General features: G+C 36.3%; 1 protein-coding gene across 1 annotated transcript; it reads right to left on the bottom strand.

The window, feature by feature from the left end:
- Window positions 1–449: 449 nt before the first annotated feature.
- On the bottom strand, window positions 450–4037 carry LOC107921107 (probable LRR receptor-like serine/threonine-protein kinase At3g47570). The gene is made up of 2 exons (XM_016850979.2): window positions 1331–4037; window positions 450–1260 (listed from the first exon to the last, which is right to left on the bottom strand). Exons 1-2 carry the CDS (start codon window positions 3975–3977, stop codon window positions 869–871), a joined length of 3039 nt encoding a protein of 1012 aa, XP_016706468.2. The 5' UTR covers window positions 3978–4037; the 3' UTR covers window positions 450–868.
- Between the last annotated feature and the right edge of the window lie 12247 nt (window positions 4038–16284).

Here is a 16284-nt window from a genome sequence, read left to right as displayed (position 1 = left end):
AAACGATTTTCACTAAACCAGCAAGTTCATTTTAAATGATTTTCTATCATAAAATATTTTCAAGGCATACTAATTCCCTTACCTTATTTTTAAAGAAAATAAATAACAATGTAAATTTAATCCTATTTCTTCTAAACCCATTTTTGGGTGTGATATTTTAAATATATATATTCCAATTTTAAAATATATAATTTAATATGTTATTTGAGGAGAATCCTAAAAAGGAAATATTGTCAAATTTTAAGTTAAATATAAAACTATACTATAGTGATACTTGTCACAAATCTAATATAAAATTAAGCCTAATTATTACCTTTTTTATGTGAAAACCTTATTATATATATGAGGAAAGAAATATAACCAGAACACACTTCAAAAATTAAATTTAACAATTCTCATCATTTTTGCTCAACCTACCAAAACGACCTCAACTATTGCTTCATATGACTGCGATTTGGTATTGGTTGTCACAAATCAACTTCTTCTGATTACATAACCTTGCCTTCCACATGTATTTTCGTTTAAGGAAATCAACTAATTGATTGCTAAACAAGCAAGCCTTAATCCCAAGTTAAAAAAGACTTGAGGATTTATGTAACAGAACAAGGTCCCACCAAGACCAAACCCTTCATTGTCTTTCATTCAAGCTGGTTTTTATTTTATGTAAAAAATGGGGAACAAAACTGGAAACGAACAGTCAGAGCTTTTGTTTTGGTCACAAGCCTTGGCTCATTTTATTGACTTACTACAGTGGCATATTAAGTTACAAGCTACAAGGGCAGCACCATAATGGATCCAAACATGATCTTCGCTTAGTACTACTATATATGAAAGCATGGTTTAACCTTTACAGATTTTTATATGTGATTCATGCTCTGTTTTTTGCGGGAGGTGAAGGGTTGGTGAGAGTGCTCTTCACCGTTTTAAGCTTGCGAAGGGCGTCTCTCATGGTGATCCGTCCATCAGGAGAAACCGAAGTACAAGAGAGTCCCACTCCAATGATTGTTGTTAAATAATCATGCTGTGTCTCTGGGTTTATCGGTTGGCTATCATATTGCAAATTCTGCAGCAACAATAGCAGTTCAGGATCTAGAATTTGCTGCACTTTGGAAGGGAAAGCCGATTGTGTCCATTTAATTAGATTAAGTTCTCCCGCAAAGCTCTCGTGGGTTGGACTCTTTCCTGTAAATAACTCAAGCAACATCACTCCATAGCTGTAAACATCCCCTGCTGTTGATGGCTTCTCTCCAAATCCATACTCTGTACCACAACCTATTCATTAGTTGAACTGAATAGAGAGAAAAAAAATTAGGCCATTTGTGGCACTAACCTGGAGGTATGTAACCTATAGAACCCTTGAGGACATTCGTGGAGCTAATGGAAGGTTGACTGCTTGATTTCTCCATCAGCAACCTTGCCAACCCGAAATCTCCGACCTTGGCAGTCATGTCTTGGTCCAAAAGAATGTTGCTGGGCTTTAAATCACAGTGCACCACTGGAACTTCACAGTCATGGTGCAGATAATCTAATGCAGAAGCTACATCAATGGCCACATTCAATCTTTCCATGACATTTAACCCTTCCCCATCTGCATTCCTTTTGTTTCCTTTAAGCCAGTCTTGGACGCTTCCATTGGTGAGGAACTCATACACCAAGGCCAGGAATTCCACGTTCTTTATGTCCACACTGGAGCATGAACTGATTAGCTTGACAAGATTGCGGTGCCTTACGTTTCTCAGAGCTTCGCATTCGGCTCGGAAGCTCTTCCAGGATCCGGTTCTCGCTACATCAAGGACCTTGATTGCGATATGAACGCCATTAAGATACCCCTTATAAACTGAGCCAAAACTCCCTTTTCCAATCAAGTTTCCAGGGTTGAAATTCCCTGTTGCTCTGCGAATCTCATGGTAAGAGATCATCTGATGTTGCTCCTTCAGTTGTTCAGAAGTTCTTGTGGCTTTTGGTTTGCCCTTTTTTATGTGGAACAACGATGCCATGATGAAACATAAAGCAAAGGTCGTAATTACAGCTATACTAACATAAATCTTGACTAATCTTTCATGGCGGCCACGCGTGTTTTTACAAGCCAAGGGGAAGCAAAGCTTTCTGTTTCCTTCCAAATGGACGCTTGAAAGATTCTTGAAAATCCCACCGCTAGGTAAGCTTCCTTCCAAGTCATTGAAAGAGAGGTTCAATGATTCAAGAACTTGTAGTTTCTGAAGATTCGTAGGAATGGAGCCTGAAAGTTGGTTTGATGAGAGATCTAACGTTTCCAAGCCTTTCAGTTCCCCAATCGTTCCTGGAATTGGGCCTGATAGCATATTCTTAGCCATGAACAATTTCTCCAAGCTCTTGCAACCTTCAATGGAGCTGGGAATATTACCAGAGAGATGGTTCATAGACAGGTCAATTGCAACAACACTTTCCAGAAGCCCTATTTCTTCTGGTAAAGGTCCATTGAGAGAATTCCTGGAAAAGTTCAACACAGTACTCAAACTAGGGATATTGAGAATTTCTTTGGGGATGCTTCCATTGAGCCTGTTGTTGGACAAATCCGCGGAAAGCAGTTTCTGAAAGTTCTGAAAACTAGAAGGTATTTGACCCACCAGTTGATTTCCAGATAAATCGATTTGGTTTAGCTTTCGTAGATCACCAAGACTGGTTGGAATCCGACCAGAAATCTGATTTCCAGCCAAACCCAGCATTTGCAGTTCCACCAGTTTACCCATCTCAGGTGGGATTTCGCCAGAGATGGAATTGTAACTCAAATTAAGCAAAGTCAAGCCACTAAGTTGGGCAATGGACGGTGGTATGTTGCCAGAAATATGATTGCCTCCCATGTACAATTTCGAGAGCACTTCGGAAAGATTGCCGATGGATTCTGGAATTTCACCCTCCAAAAGATTACCGTCTAAAGCAAGAAACTTTAGACGAGAACTGTTTGTCAAAGAAGTGATGATGAATTCAAGACTATCGTCACCTGTGGTAACAATCTTATTAAACCCAATGTTATACATTTCTAGAAACGGTAGATTTCCCAAACCCGGTGGCACTGTCCCTTGAAGAAGATTGTGTGCCATGCGAATGATTTTTATATTGGTGAGATTGTGCAAAGAGCCCGGGATTCCACCAGTGAATTCATTGAAGCAAAAGTTGAAAACCAAAAGATTAGGGAGTGTAACCCCAACATCATAGGGAAGCCTGCCCCAAAGATGGTTGGAAGCTAAGGCCAAAACAACGAGGGAAGACATGTTGTACATGGAAGAAGGAACAGTCCCTGTTAGATGATTGATGGTGAGGTCAAGTTCCTTCAAATTTCGAAGATGGCTCAACTCAGTGGGAATTGCTCCAGTAAGATTATTGGTGCCCAAATTCAAAGTCTGGAGTGACGAAATGTTTGCTATAGAAACTGGAATAGTACCTGTGAAAAGGTTTCGTCCCAAGTTCAAAACTTGAAGCTGGACGAGCTGGTCAAGATCTTCGGGAACAGCTCCAGTAATCTTATTCGTCATCAAATCAAGAGATCTGAGCTCAGTCAATTTGCTTATATTCGATGGAATCACACCATATAAGCTGTTTTGGCTCATATTTAAATCTCTCAAGCGAAACAGATTCCACATTTGATCAGGCAATTCACCCGAGAGTTGATTATCTTGAAGTTGAAGGGAATGAAGAAACGAAAGGTTCCCAACGTGAGGGCTTATGGAGCCTTCAAGATGAAACCCAGAGAGGTTGAGTTCAACCACCCTGGTGTTGTGTTTGTTGCAGACAACTCCAGTCCAGTTACATGGAGATGAGTTTGGGTCCCATTGTGAAAGAGGATTGGGAAACCCCGAAGTTTTTATTTGTGACTTGAATGAGAGCAAGGCTTCCTTGTCTGTAACAAGGCTTGTGTTTGATTCAATGGAAACAAATAAACATTTGACATATAAAATGAAAAGCAGAAATGCAAGTTGCTGGGAAGAAGACGAAGGCATATTTTTGCCAAAGCAATTTGTGTGTACGAGTATGGAAAGGAGATGAAGCTCAAAAACATTGATGCATGGTATTTATAGAATTCCAATGGTACACGAGACCATTATTAATCAATTGTTACTATTTTTTTATGGTTGCTTAATATGATATTAACATATTTTAAGTTGTTTAAATTCGGTCCAATTATAAATATAGGCTTAAAGGATTGTTTAAATCGATTTATATTTATAAATTGCTAATCTAAATCAAATTTAGATCTGTCTATATTATTTTTAAATAAATTTTAAAAATAAATTTGTATTATTTTTAATTTAATATTTAATATTTAATAATTTTATATATTTTTATTTATTAAAATTTTATATATAATCATCTTTACATATTTTAATATTTACATTATAAAATTTAACTTTTATGTGTTATAAATTACGTAATATATATAAAAATAATATAGTATAAAAAATTACAAATTTAAAAATGGATTGGTTCGAGCTCAAACCTTGAATGTTGAAGTCCGAACTCAGTTCATATTTTAAACACACTTAAATTTTTTTTCCAAATCTATTTTTAGATCTAATATTTTTATCTAAACCTTCTTAAATTTCAAGTCAACTTTGAATTCATCAACATGTCTAATTATTACCAATTTCAACAAAAATTTTTGCAGAAATAAATATAAATAATTTCATTTTAAATCTTGATTTTTTTTTAATATGTACAAATTATTTTTAATTGATAGCAAGGGTGAGATCAAAATGGAAAACGATGTAGCTGGCGAAAGAATATGGAAAAAAACTCAAACTTGATCGGCAAGGGAAAGAAAAAAAAAACAAGTGTAAAAGGAAATACTGGTGGTTAAAGATTACTATTTCTATTCTACTTCTAATTATCATAATTATTATATAAATGCTACGTATGGATTAATTATATGTATTAATTAAAATAATATTTAATTATTTTATAATATTTATAATGATATTTTAAATAAATATAAATTTAATTTTTTAAACAATTAAAATGTTTATACAAATAATATATAAACCACTCAAATTTTATTCCAAATATAATTATTTGTATAATATTTTTAATACATTTTATATAGATTTATAAATTTATATTTGTTTTAAAAAAACTATACAATTGAAAAAAAATTATAAATATAAATAGTTTTAAATAATTTAAAAACATCAAGTTAATAGTTTTAAATTTCTATAAATTTTTTATTTGAAAAATTGTAGTATATTTTTAACATATTTTAATAAATTTTTAAATATTTAAGTAAAATTTCTAATAATTTCAAAAAAAAAGTTTAAAAGTTGTTTTTAAATATGTTTGTTAAAAAGTTTTATTTTTAAAATTCTATTAAAAATTTAATGTATGCAAATTTTTAAAAATAATTTAAATTAAAATCTGAAATATATTAATTAAAAATATTTTCAAAATATTTAAATGTTAAAATAACTTTTTTTAAACAGTTTTAACTTTTGAATTTATTAAAATGTTTATGAAAATATGTAAAATAATCTACAAAATTGTTTTTTTTTAATTATAAGCTGGATTTTTATTAATAAAGAAAACCAAAGCCTAAGACGAAACCATTGGGCAATGAAACGGTTACAAACATACAATAACGACCTAGCCAAAAGGAGCTATCATGATCTAAAAGGATATGAAGGCAACAACCCGGACCTAAAACGGCAATAGATCCTAAAAAAACTCTAAAAGAATCCTTCTATTTTCGATCTCATTTTCCCTCTCCGGCCTCTCCATCCATCTCTAGCCTCCCACACCAGAAGCGACTTAGTCAAGTGGTCCCACCCACCTTTGATCTCTTTCCACCGTCGCCCTTGCATAACTGAGCATTTCATTTTGCAAGTAAAGTTGTTCTTCGTTCTTCATCCCTTCTGTTGCTAAAGAATGAGCTACTTAATTCGTCGTTTTTGGGACATGTTTAAACAGACAATTTTGAAAACGCTATTTAGTTGTTGTGCATCCTTGATGTAGGCATTGATTTCTAATCTATCCACCTCACTTCTTTAAATCTTCTTAACCACTAATAATGCATCTCTCTCAATCTCCACCATCAAGAAGCCCAGATCCAGACCCATTTGAATTGCCTAAACACATGCAAGAGCTTCTGTCGCAAACGTTATAGGTATGTTGTCCATTATCACTATTTTAGATCCCAGAACCCGTCCATTTGAATCTCTTATAGTAGTCTCTGAGCAAGATCTATTTCATTGTTTGTTGAGCGCAACATCAAAACTGATCTTGACATACGACCATTCTTGCGTCATCCACTTTTCGGCCTCTTACCTCCTGATAGGCATCTTTTTGCTCAACTTATCCAGTTCTCGAAGGTAACTCATGATAAAATCTGCTATGGCTGACCCTGTTTTTCACTGTCCTTCATGCACCAATTTATTTCTTTCTGTCCATATTGCCAATAAAGCACAATCAAAAATTCGGCACCGATTGCAAGCAAGCAAATTTTAGTTTTTGCCATATCTCCTTTATCACAGGCCAGTCATGGAATACATGCTCTCTGGTCTCTACTTCCCTGGCATATTTAGGGCATATTGTTGATCCTAATCTAGTCTCTTGTAATGTAAATTGTTAAGAGTAGGTAGGAAATTCAAAGAATTTCTCCAAGTTGTAATCTTCAGTTAAGGGGGTAGATTCAGCCCCCAAAGTTTCTTGTAAAAATCCATGCATGCATTCTAGTTGTAATAAGGAGTAGGATCCATAATACCTTGTAATAGGAGCTTGTACCCACTCCGCACAGAGTATTCCCCCAATGCCTTGCTTCGCCACAAAAGATAGTCGCCACGCTGAAACCATGCAAATAGAATGCAAAGAATTTTGTTTACATCGTTTTCACAAAAGGTATTGTTTTATTACTTTTGCTTTCTATCGTTTGGTATTAGAATCAATCAAATTCACCACCACATTGATGTCTGAATTATTAATACCATTCTGTATTTTGTAATCCACAGCTTTGAGTCCCTGTCCCTACCCGTCAGCACAGTCCAACTTAGAGAAGTCCCTTGACAGCCTACACAATTTTCCAGGTATAGGACGATATATTTCCTAATCCTGCACTTAAAAAATCAGTATCTGGATAGTATTTAGCTTTCAGTGTACGAGCTAGCAAAGAATTCGAATAATTAGTTATTCGACATCCCTGATTAGCAAGTAACGTTAAATTAAATTTTGTTATGCATCTAAAGCCCAGACCCCTATTCCCTTTTAATTTGCATAACCGACTCCACTCACACTAATGAATCCAACGCTTGCCATGACCTTTTTGCCACCAAAAAATTCCTTATTATGTATTTCATTACCATACAAAGTGATTCAGGTAGTAGAAAACAAGCCATCGAGTACATCGGGATTGCCTCTAGGATAGCTTTTATAAAAATATATTTCCCCCTTGCGACAAATGCTTTGTACTCCAATTGTTAATTTTAGTTTTGATGCGATCCTTTAGCAATTGAAAAGCCAATCTCTAACCCCGACCTACCATGTTGGGCAAACTGAGATATTTCTCAAGGTTCGTTGAGCTTCGAACATTAAAGATATGTGATATTAACCCCCTTACTCGGTCAGAAGAATTTCAACTATAAAAAACAACCGATTTATCATAATTTAACACTATTCAAAGCATGCTTCATACTCCATTAGGATAATTTTAAGAATATGAGCCCCTATCTGTAACCTCCCTAAATAAGATACAATCATCAACAACCAGTAAATTAGAAATTTAGGGTCCCCTTCGATATACCCTAGTCCCCTCCAACAAGCCTTCTTACCTTGCCAATCTCATAAGAGACGGGAGACTCTTACTGTATACCAAAAATAGATAGTCTCAATAGATCTCCTTGTCGTAAACCACTAGTATGTCTAAATACCTCTCCCACTTCAGCATTAACAATAGTTAAGTACGAGACAATACTTATGCAATGCATAATGAACTCTACCAACAAATTTACAAATCCCATCTGTAACATCATACTCCTTAAGAATGATCATTCTGTATGATCGTAAGCTTTACTCATATCTAGCTTTAATGCCAAAAAAAATTTCCTTCCATTCATTTTTTCTTGAACTTGTGTAGAATTTCGTAGGCAAGAAGAACGTTGTCCGTGATCAATCGACCCTGCACAAATACACTTTGAGCTTCATAAATACAACAATCTAAAACTCTTTGAAGACAATTAGTAACTATCTTTGAAATCATTTTATATAGAACCATACAAAGGCTTATAGATCTAAAATTTGTTAAGTTGAAAGGATGGGTTACTTTCGATATTAACACGATATTGGTAATGTTAAGGGATTCCAGTGACTTACCTTTATTTAGAATTTTCTGGTAGAAAAAGCTAACATCCCGATCAATGATGTACCAGAATTTCTGATAGAAAAGTGCTGGATAACCATATGCCCTTAGCGCTTTTGTTGGACCCATTCCTTTTAAAGCCAAATAAATCTCATCATCCGTATACTTGGTTGTCAACATCTGATTCATACTATTTGTTATACATATGTTCACACCAGTTGAAATATGATCCATATCACCAATACCATTTGTAAATAAAAAGTTCTTAAAAGAATTTCGAGTAATCCATATCACCAGCTAAAATATGATCCATATCACCAATACCTTTTGTAAATAAAAGGTACTTAAAAGAATTCCGAGCAATCCCTTCCATATCATGTTCATTTGAGGTCACATTCTCATATTCATTTTGCAAGCCGCAAATTTGATTCATGCGCCTACATTGGGAAGCAAAATTATGGAAGAAAGTCATTTTTTTATCTCCTATCTACAACTAATTTACACGTGCCCTTTGCTCCCAATAGACTTTTTCCTTCTCAATCTCCAGATTAAGGTGCATTTTGACATCTATTGACTCTGCAAGCGTCTCATCACCCCTATCTAAATTGGCCAAATCTTTCAAACTTCTTGTGAGATTTTGCATAAGCCCAACTCACTTGGCTTTAATGTGCATTGCCCATTCTTGCAAACCAATTTTAAGGGACGCTAGCTTCTCTATAACACTTTCCGAACTTGACTCCCATATTCGCCTAACTTCCTCATCATAAGAATCCTCCAAGACCCACTAGGACTCAAACATAAATTTTTCTTTCTTCCATTTCTCTTCCTAATCCATTTGAATAAGGAAAGGACAATTGTCTAAAAAAGAATGTTGTAGATGTCGAATAGAAACACCAGGAAACATATTCATCTAATTAGTATTTTCCACTCCTCTATCCAGTCTTTCTCTAATATTCATTTTCGATAAATTTCCCATTTCCCATGTAAATTATGATTCCGAATACTCATTATCCACTAATTGCCAATCTTTTAACACCTTACGAAATCCCTCTATATGCCTTTCTTCCCTCGACACTCCTCCTACCTTCTCATAAGAGTAAAAAATCTCATTTAAATCACCACATACTTTCCATGGAAAATATTGGTTTCTTTCTAATCGTTTCAGCAGGTTCCAAGTTTACTATTTATTATGAACATCCGGAGCCCCATAAAAGCCCAACAACCTCTACTTCGGACTTTTCACATTTTCATGAATCTCTACGTCAATATGATTATTTCAATAGTTTCAAACTTGAACCATATAATTTCTATTCTATTCTAGACTTAGTCCACCCCGTGTCCTATCATCTGGAATGTCGATGCCATTTTAAAAACTAGATCTCTTGCGGACCCTTTCTATTTGAATTCCATTCAAATTTGTCTTTATAAAGAAAAAAAGTTAGGGATGGTAAATCTTTAGCGTGTGCTGAAGTCTTCAAATAACCTGTGATTTTCCCAATTCATTGACATTCCAACATAGGATTTTCATTAAGCCCAGTCAGCTTGTTTAATAACAGCCATCAATAAATGTTGAATGTGAGATATAGAACGTTAATCATTTGTCTCTAACAAATCCGTAGAGTCAGAAACATTAGAGTCCAAAATATTAGACCGAGACCTTTTCATTCCATCCCTATTCTCAATCGGGCTCTCCTCCAAATCTTACTTCAGATCTGCCCGACCCAATCCTTTAGAAGATCCAACATTATCGAATTCTTCTTGATTTGGAAATCCCTCCAAATTAAATCCCAAAATAGGATTGATACTCATCCATGATTGTCTCTTAATCCTATTCCTTAAATTCCACCCTAAACCTTTTTTGCCTAGATTTGCATCCCAAAAAACCACACCACCTTCCTCCCGGAGCTAGACACTGTTCACGGAGGTAGCTCTTCTCGACCGCGCCTTCAGAGACATATCCCATCCAAATTCTATCACATTCAAACCTTGGCTAAGTTTGATGAGGTAAAAATTATCACTATAGCCTAAGCAGCCGCACAAAAAACAAAATAGATTTAACCTTTCATGTTGAAATTTACATAAGTGAACTTTAATAGAGACATCATGATTTTCTTCCTTTGTTTCAATGGACTTTTAATATCTAATTGGACCTGGATACGTAGATAATTCTTCAATCCCCAATTTAGTTGTTTCGTATTATACTCTAAGAATTCACCAATAAAATTGTTGAACTATTTTGCAACATTCTCCTAAAAATATCCTGGAGGAAGATCATACACTTGAATAAAAAATGACGAAAAAATCAAGGGAACTTATATCAGATATTCATCCTCCACTAATTGGTAAATAACCAATAAATTGTTATTAGAAGTCCATGGAACCCCATTTATCACTTGCTAAATATCTATCTTGTTGAGTAATTTTCTGTGTGTATCATTGAAGGAAACATTTGGGTATTTATACATGTTATTACTATTCATAATTTGACTCCACTGTTCATGAATTGACCCCACTATTCATAAGACTGACATTCTGAGCAAACCTTAGGCATGTTAGGTTTTGAATTTCCTCCATCTTCTTTTTCTTCTTTCTACGTCGGAGATATGTCGAGAATGAGAAGAGCTCATGGCCGAATAGTTCCACGTTGTCTGCCATGAAAGCGCTCCTCTAAGGTTTTATTCGAGATCAACTATGTCACCTGCACCACGAAATACAAAAAAATGAATCAAGCTTTACGTGCATAGAAAATTATTGCCCGTAATTTTGCTTATGAATTCTCCGTTCTCGATGGGTCACACAAGCTCAGCGACACAAATGGTGGCAATTTTTTATCCCCCATCCACACCTTGGAAGCTGGGTTTCACCTGCTCCTACATCCATTCTTCTGGCACATTCTTAAAGAGTACCAGATTGCTCTTAGTCAGCTTTGTGGGTTTTCCTGGTGGATCTTTATGGTGTATTTTATCGATTACTACAGTTATAACGAAATGCCACAGCTCGTAGTTTTCCAGAGTTTGTACCTACTAAAGGCCCATAACTGTACAAATTCAATGGGTTTTTATTATTTCCCTCCCTGCAAAAAATGTGACACAATAATTGCGAAACGATATGCCAACCTTCGGCTAAACTGAGGAAAGTTTATTAGGGTGAAAAGTAGGCTCACAAATGGGTTTGATTTCCCTACAGAATGGTTCACATATAGAGGGGATATGTGATTGTTCAAGTAGACTATCAAGACAGATGACGGTGAAGACCAGTTAGAGAGGCTTCGTACTGGGAGTCCGTTAGTCGTTGAAGATCTTATCACCATGAGGAATGTGTTCCTGCACTACTTGGTGGGCCATAACCCCAATAGATATAAACAGGGTGATAGTAGGGAAGTTGCTGAAGTGCTAGGCGTAACCTCTAAGAGACAATCATGGCCATAAGTGCTTTATGGTGACGACGATGACCTAGGTCTAGTTCTAACAGGAATAAAAACAAAGCCTAAGAATTTCTTTTACAGTTATTGTAGGATAAGGCCTCGTCTTTTGGTGGTGTTGGCCTCCTCGCGGACATAAAATGATGTTGATGTTAATTTGATAAGTACTCCTACTAATACTCGGATTGATGGTGATGTAGGCATCGTTCGCAGTTCAAGAAATGATTCTAAGGAAACCACCAACACTTCATGGGAAATTAACGAAGCTATGGAAATTTCTAAGGCTATGGACCTACAAGCTACTCTAAGGACTCAACGTAAGAAGTGTAGGGCTGATACGAGAGCTCTTAACGTGATAGTTAATAGCGAAGAAGAGACAGACACTAGCAAGATAGAGTTTCACCGTAAGAGGATGGCAGATCGCGTTGGAACTTCTGCTTTAATGACAACTACCCTTGCTTCTCCCTTAGCAAGCTCACCAACTGTGACTCGCGAGAGTTCTCCTATCACTACTCGAGTAACCCTCATTCTTCCTGTATCTCTCCCCCTCATCTACCTTCAGTTAAGGAGTTACCTGTCGAAAACAGTGGCGAGCTAGCTCTAAGCCACCAAAATTTAAGCAATAGGGAGCTAAGAGGTATCGTTGAGAAGTGGAGAGTTTTAGTACCAGAGGTTCTAAAGAGGAAGATATGCACTGATGACTCATCTAGAAGTTCAAAGAAATCTGCATTGTTAACGCTCAGCTCCTCTCTGCAAGCTTTCCTTGCTGAGGCCTCCGTAATCAACTTAGGTTTTGAAGAGAAAATTATTAGGACAGAGGCTACTCAAAAGGAGCTTGAAGGAAATCTTAAGAGCACTCATGAGCAATGGCAGGAGATATGGACTGATAATGAGGTGCTCTACAAACAAAATGAGGTGCTCACTAGAAAGTTAGGAGCTGAAAAAGTGAAAAATGATGAACTATCCGGAGAGGTCACGAACTTGGTTGCTGATCTAAGAAGGGATGTTTAATAATATAATGTAGTTGTGAACCGAATCACTGTAGAGCATGAGGCTGCAATAGCGAGCTTAAAGTGGAAACAAGAAGAGGCCTTTGAAGGGTTTAAAAAAACACTTTAGAGATATTGAGTGATGTCACCGCTGAGCTCAAATCTAATATTCTTCTGCATGCTTAAGTCGTTTCCGGGCCTTTTTATGTTTGCAAGGTTGATTCGATGCTCTCGCTGAAGTAGAGATGTATCAGTTTGGCTTTGACTTTTGCTGTCTTTCGGGAGCCACTTAGGATGATTTTGCATTCAAGTGGAGGAACTCAAGGGATTTTTACCTTGAGCAAAGTCCTTTTGAACCAACCCCTATGCTTGTTGGTGATGACATCGCTGCTGATCCTGTTAGTGACAACGCTGAAGTTGTTAAGGGAGAAGGGAGAGAGAACGAGGTCCGTGGTGATCTTGATGAAATAATTGAAGTTTAATTATCTTCAATTTTGTAACTTTGTATTTCCCTTCTTTATGAATGAAAAAAATTGAAATTTTTGAGTTTATTTATTAATGTTATAATATTTTACCTTTTCCCGAACTTGAGCAAATTTTTAATTTAAACAAATTTAAGTAACTTTTAAATACTTAGGTAATTTTTAGCCAATTTTAAACTTAAATCGCAAGCTTCAACTGTTTTAGAGGTTGCAGTGTTGAACCTGCGAGCCTTAAAGCTACAGTTGGAGCTTCAGCTCACACTAACTATTTTAGAGGCTATGATATTGAACCTATGAGCCTTAAGATTACAGTTAGGAGCTTGGGCTATCGCTAATTGTTTTAGAGGCTATAATATTGAACCTGTGAGTTTTAAAGCTATAGTTGGGAGCTTGGGCTCGCACTAACTGTTTTGGAGGCTACGATATTAAACCTATGAGCCTTACGATCATAACTGGGAGCTTAGGCTCTCGTTAACTATTTTGGAGGCTACAGTATTGAACCTACAAGCCTTAAAGCTACAATTAAGAGCTTGGGCTCTCGCTAACTGTTTTAAAGGCTGCGATATTGAACTTACGAGCCTTAAGATCACAATGTGAGCTTGAGCTCTTGCTAACTGCTTTAGAGGCTGTGTAATTGAACTTGGGAGCTTTAAAACTATAGTTGGGAGCTTGAGCTATCGCTACCTGTTTCAGAGGCTGCGGTATTGAACCTGCGAGTCTTAAAGCTACAGTTGGGAGCTTGAGCTCTCACTAACTATTTTTGGGGAGATCATATAAAATAAGAATACTATTAGAAGAATATTTTTTCATTAAAGTATCAGAGTTTACACATAATACTTTTTAAGATGACGTGCATTCCATGTGCGCAGTAGAGTTGCATCCTCCAATCTCGCCAACTTGTACACTCCGTAGCTTATCTTTTCTACAAATTTGTATGGTCCCTCCTATCTTGGGGCCATCTTTCATTATTGCGAAGCTAGGAGGCTAGCTTCAGTGTTTTTGAGTACAAGGTCACCAACTTGAAACTGTTTGTTTTTTTACTTTGAAATTGTAGTAGCAAGCTACTTGTTGAGCGCGTACTATGTTCCTGATTTCTGCTTCTTTTTTAACCTCATCAATGAGATCAATATTAAGTTTTATAACTTCTTGGTTGGCATTTTCATCGAACTATGTTTTTCTATGTGACTGCATGCCAATATCAGCGGGAATCACTACTTCTGTGTCGTTAACCATCGAGAATGTTGTCTCTCCTGTTGCAGTGTAAGGGGATGTTTGCAAGGCCCATAAAATTCCAGGTAGTTCCTCTAACCAAGCACTTTTGGCCTCTCCCACTTTCTTATTCAAAGCTATCAAAATCTTCTTATTCAGAGCCTCAACTTGCCCATTTGTTTAGGGTGTTTTCATAGAACTTTGAGCCAAGGCTATATGGAGATTAGCATAGAAGTTCTTGAATTTCCTCTAGAATTACGTACCATTGTCCATGGTTATTAGACGTGGTACACCAAACCTACACATAACTGACTTCCAAAGGAAATATTTCATATTCCTCTCAATGATTGTTACTAAGGGCTCAGCTCTAGTCCATTTGGTAAAGTAGTCTACCGCGAACACTATGAATTTTTTCTATGTTGTGGCTATAGGGAAGGGGTCAAGGATGTCAACTCCCCAAGTTGTAAATAGCCCAGGGCTTGACATGATTTGAAGAGGTTCTGTTGGATGTCGCTATACCTGGGCTTACCTTTGGCAAGAATCGCATGTGTGAACTAGCTCATATGCATACTTCTGAACTGTGGGCTAGTAATATCTTTGCCTAAAGATTTTTTGGGCGAGCAATCTACTACCTAGGTGGTCGCCAAAATGCCTTCATGAATCTCTCACATCACAAACTCAGCCCCTAACGGCGTCAGACATCGCAACAGTGGCTGTGAGAATCCCTTTTATACAGTACACCCTCTAAAAGGGTATACTTAGCAATGGTAGAACAAAATAAACTACTTTAAGTTGTTATGAAATCAAATAGTTTAATGGCTAATCATTCATTATCCAGTTATCTAGTTCGTGGACATAAATCAATGAGATATGTGTAACACATAACGCAGATATACATACCTCGTAGCTTTGCGTTGTAATTTTGCAAGCTCATTTTTATCTAAATAGTCATTTATTACCTACAATACGTGAACTATAGGAGTCATCGATATGCCTTCTTGATCTACAGTATACACTTGGAGTGCATCGTAACTTGGGGCTTCCCTGTGTTCCAATAGAATCTTTCCCCTTTGCTTAATGACAATGGAATATTTACATATCACGCTCATATTTTCCATTTCATTCCTACTATCACATTTACCATAGCATTTCCAGTTATTTATTAATTCCATATATTATTTATAATTGCATATTTACCTTAGTTTTTCCATAACATTTCATTCAATCGTTTTGCCATAACTTTGTGCCTCAAGTCGATCCTTGTGGGAACGATACTCACTCATCACTTTATTACTTGAACCGACGTGTAAACTTGCACAAATCACATATCATTTCACACGTGACATCATTACAAAGGTAGCGTAGTGGATCAAAGACTGTCATTGAGACTTGTAATGGATTACAGTTCAAATATATTCTTTTTCATTACATAGTATGGAGTTTATTATTTATGAATCGAGTTACCTAAGGAGTTGGTAGGTGCCTTAAACGAACATTCGACCATTAATTTAACAAAAACTTGCCCCTTTGTCACAGTTCGCGGTCTGAACTCTATACCAAACTTGATAAGCTCTATACTCCATTTAGTCATTCTTCTGGAGGTGTTAGGTTTAGACAAAAATTCTTTAATAGGCTAGTTCATCACGACTACCATGGGATGCGCTTGGAAGTATGGTCGCAGCTTTCGAGCTGCAGTAATTGAAGCAAAAATAAGTTTTTTCAACTTTCACGTACCTGAGTTCACCATTTTGTAGCACCTTACTGATGTAGTATATAGGGAACTATCGAACACCCTCTGCCCTGAGCAAGACAACTGTCACAGTTTCTTCAAACACAGCGAGGTATAAGTAAATGGTCTCTCCTTCACGA

This window comes from Gossypium hirsutum, chromosome D01 (genome assembly GCF_007990345.1).
Source record: "Gossypium hirsutum isolate 1008001.06 chromosome D01, Gossypium_hirsutum_v2.1, whole genome shotgun sequence".
Classification (NCBI taxonomy): domain Eukaryota; kingdom Viridiplantae; phylum Streptophyta; class Magnoliopsida; order Malvales; family Malvaceae; genus Gossypium; species Gossypium hirsutum.
Note: the sequence above shows the minus strand (reverse complement) of the source record. Positions and strands in the feature narration are given on the sequence as shown.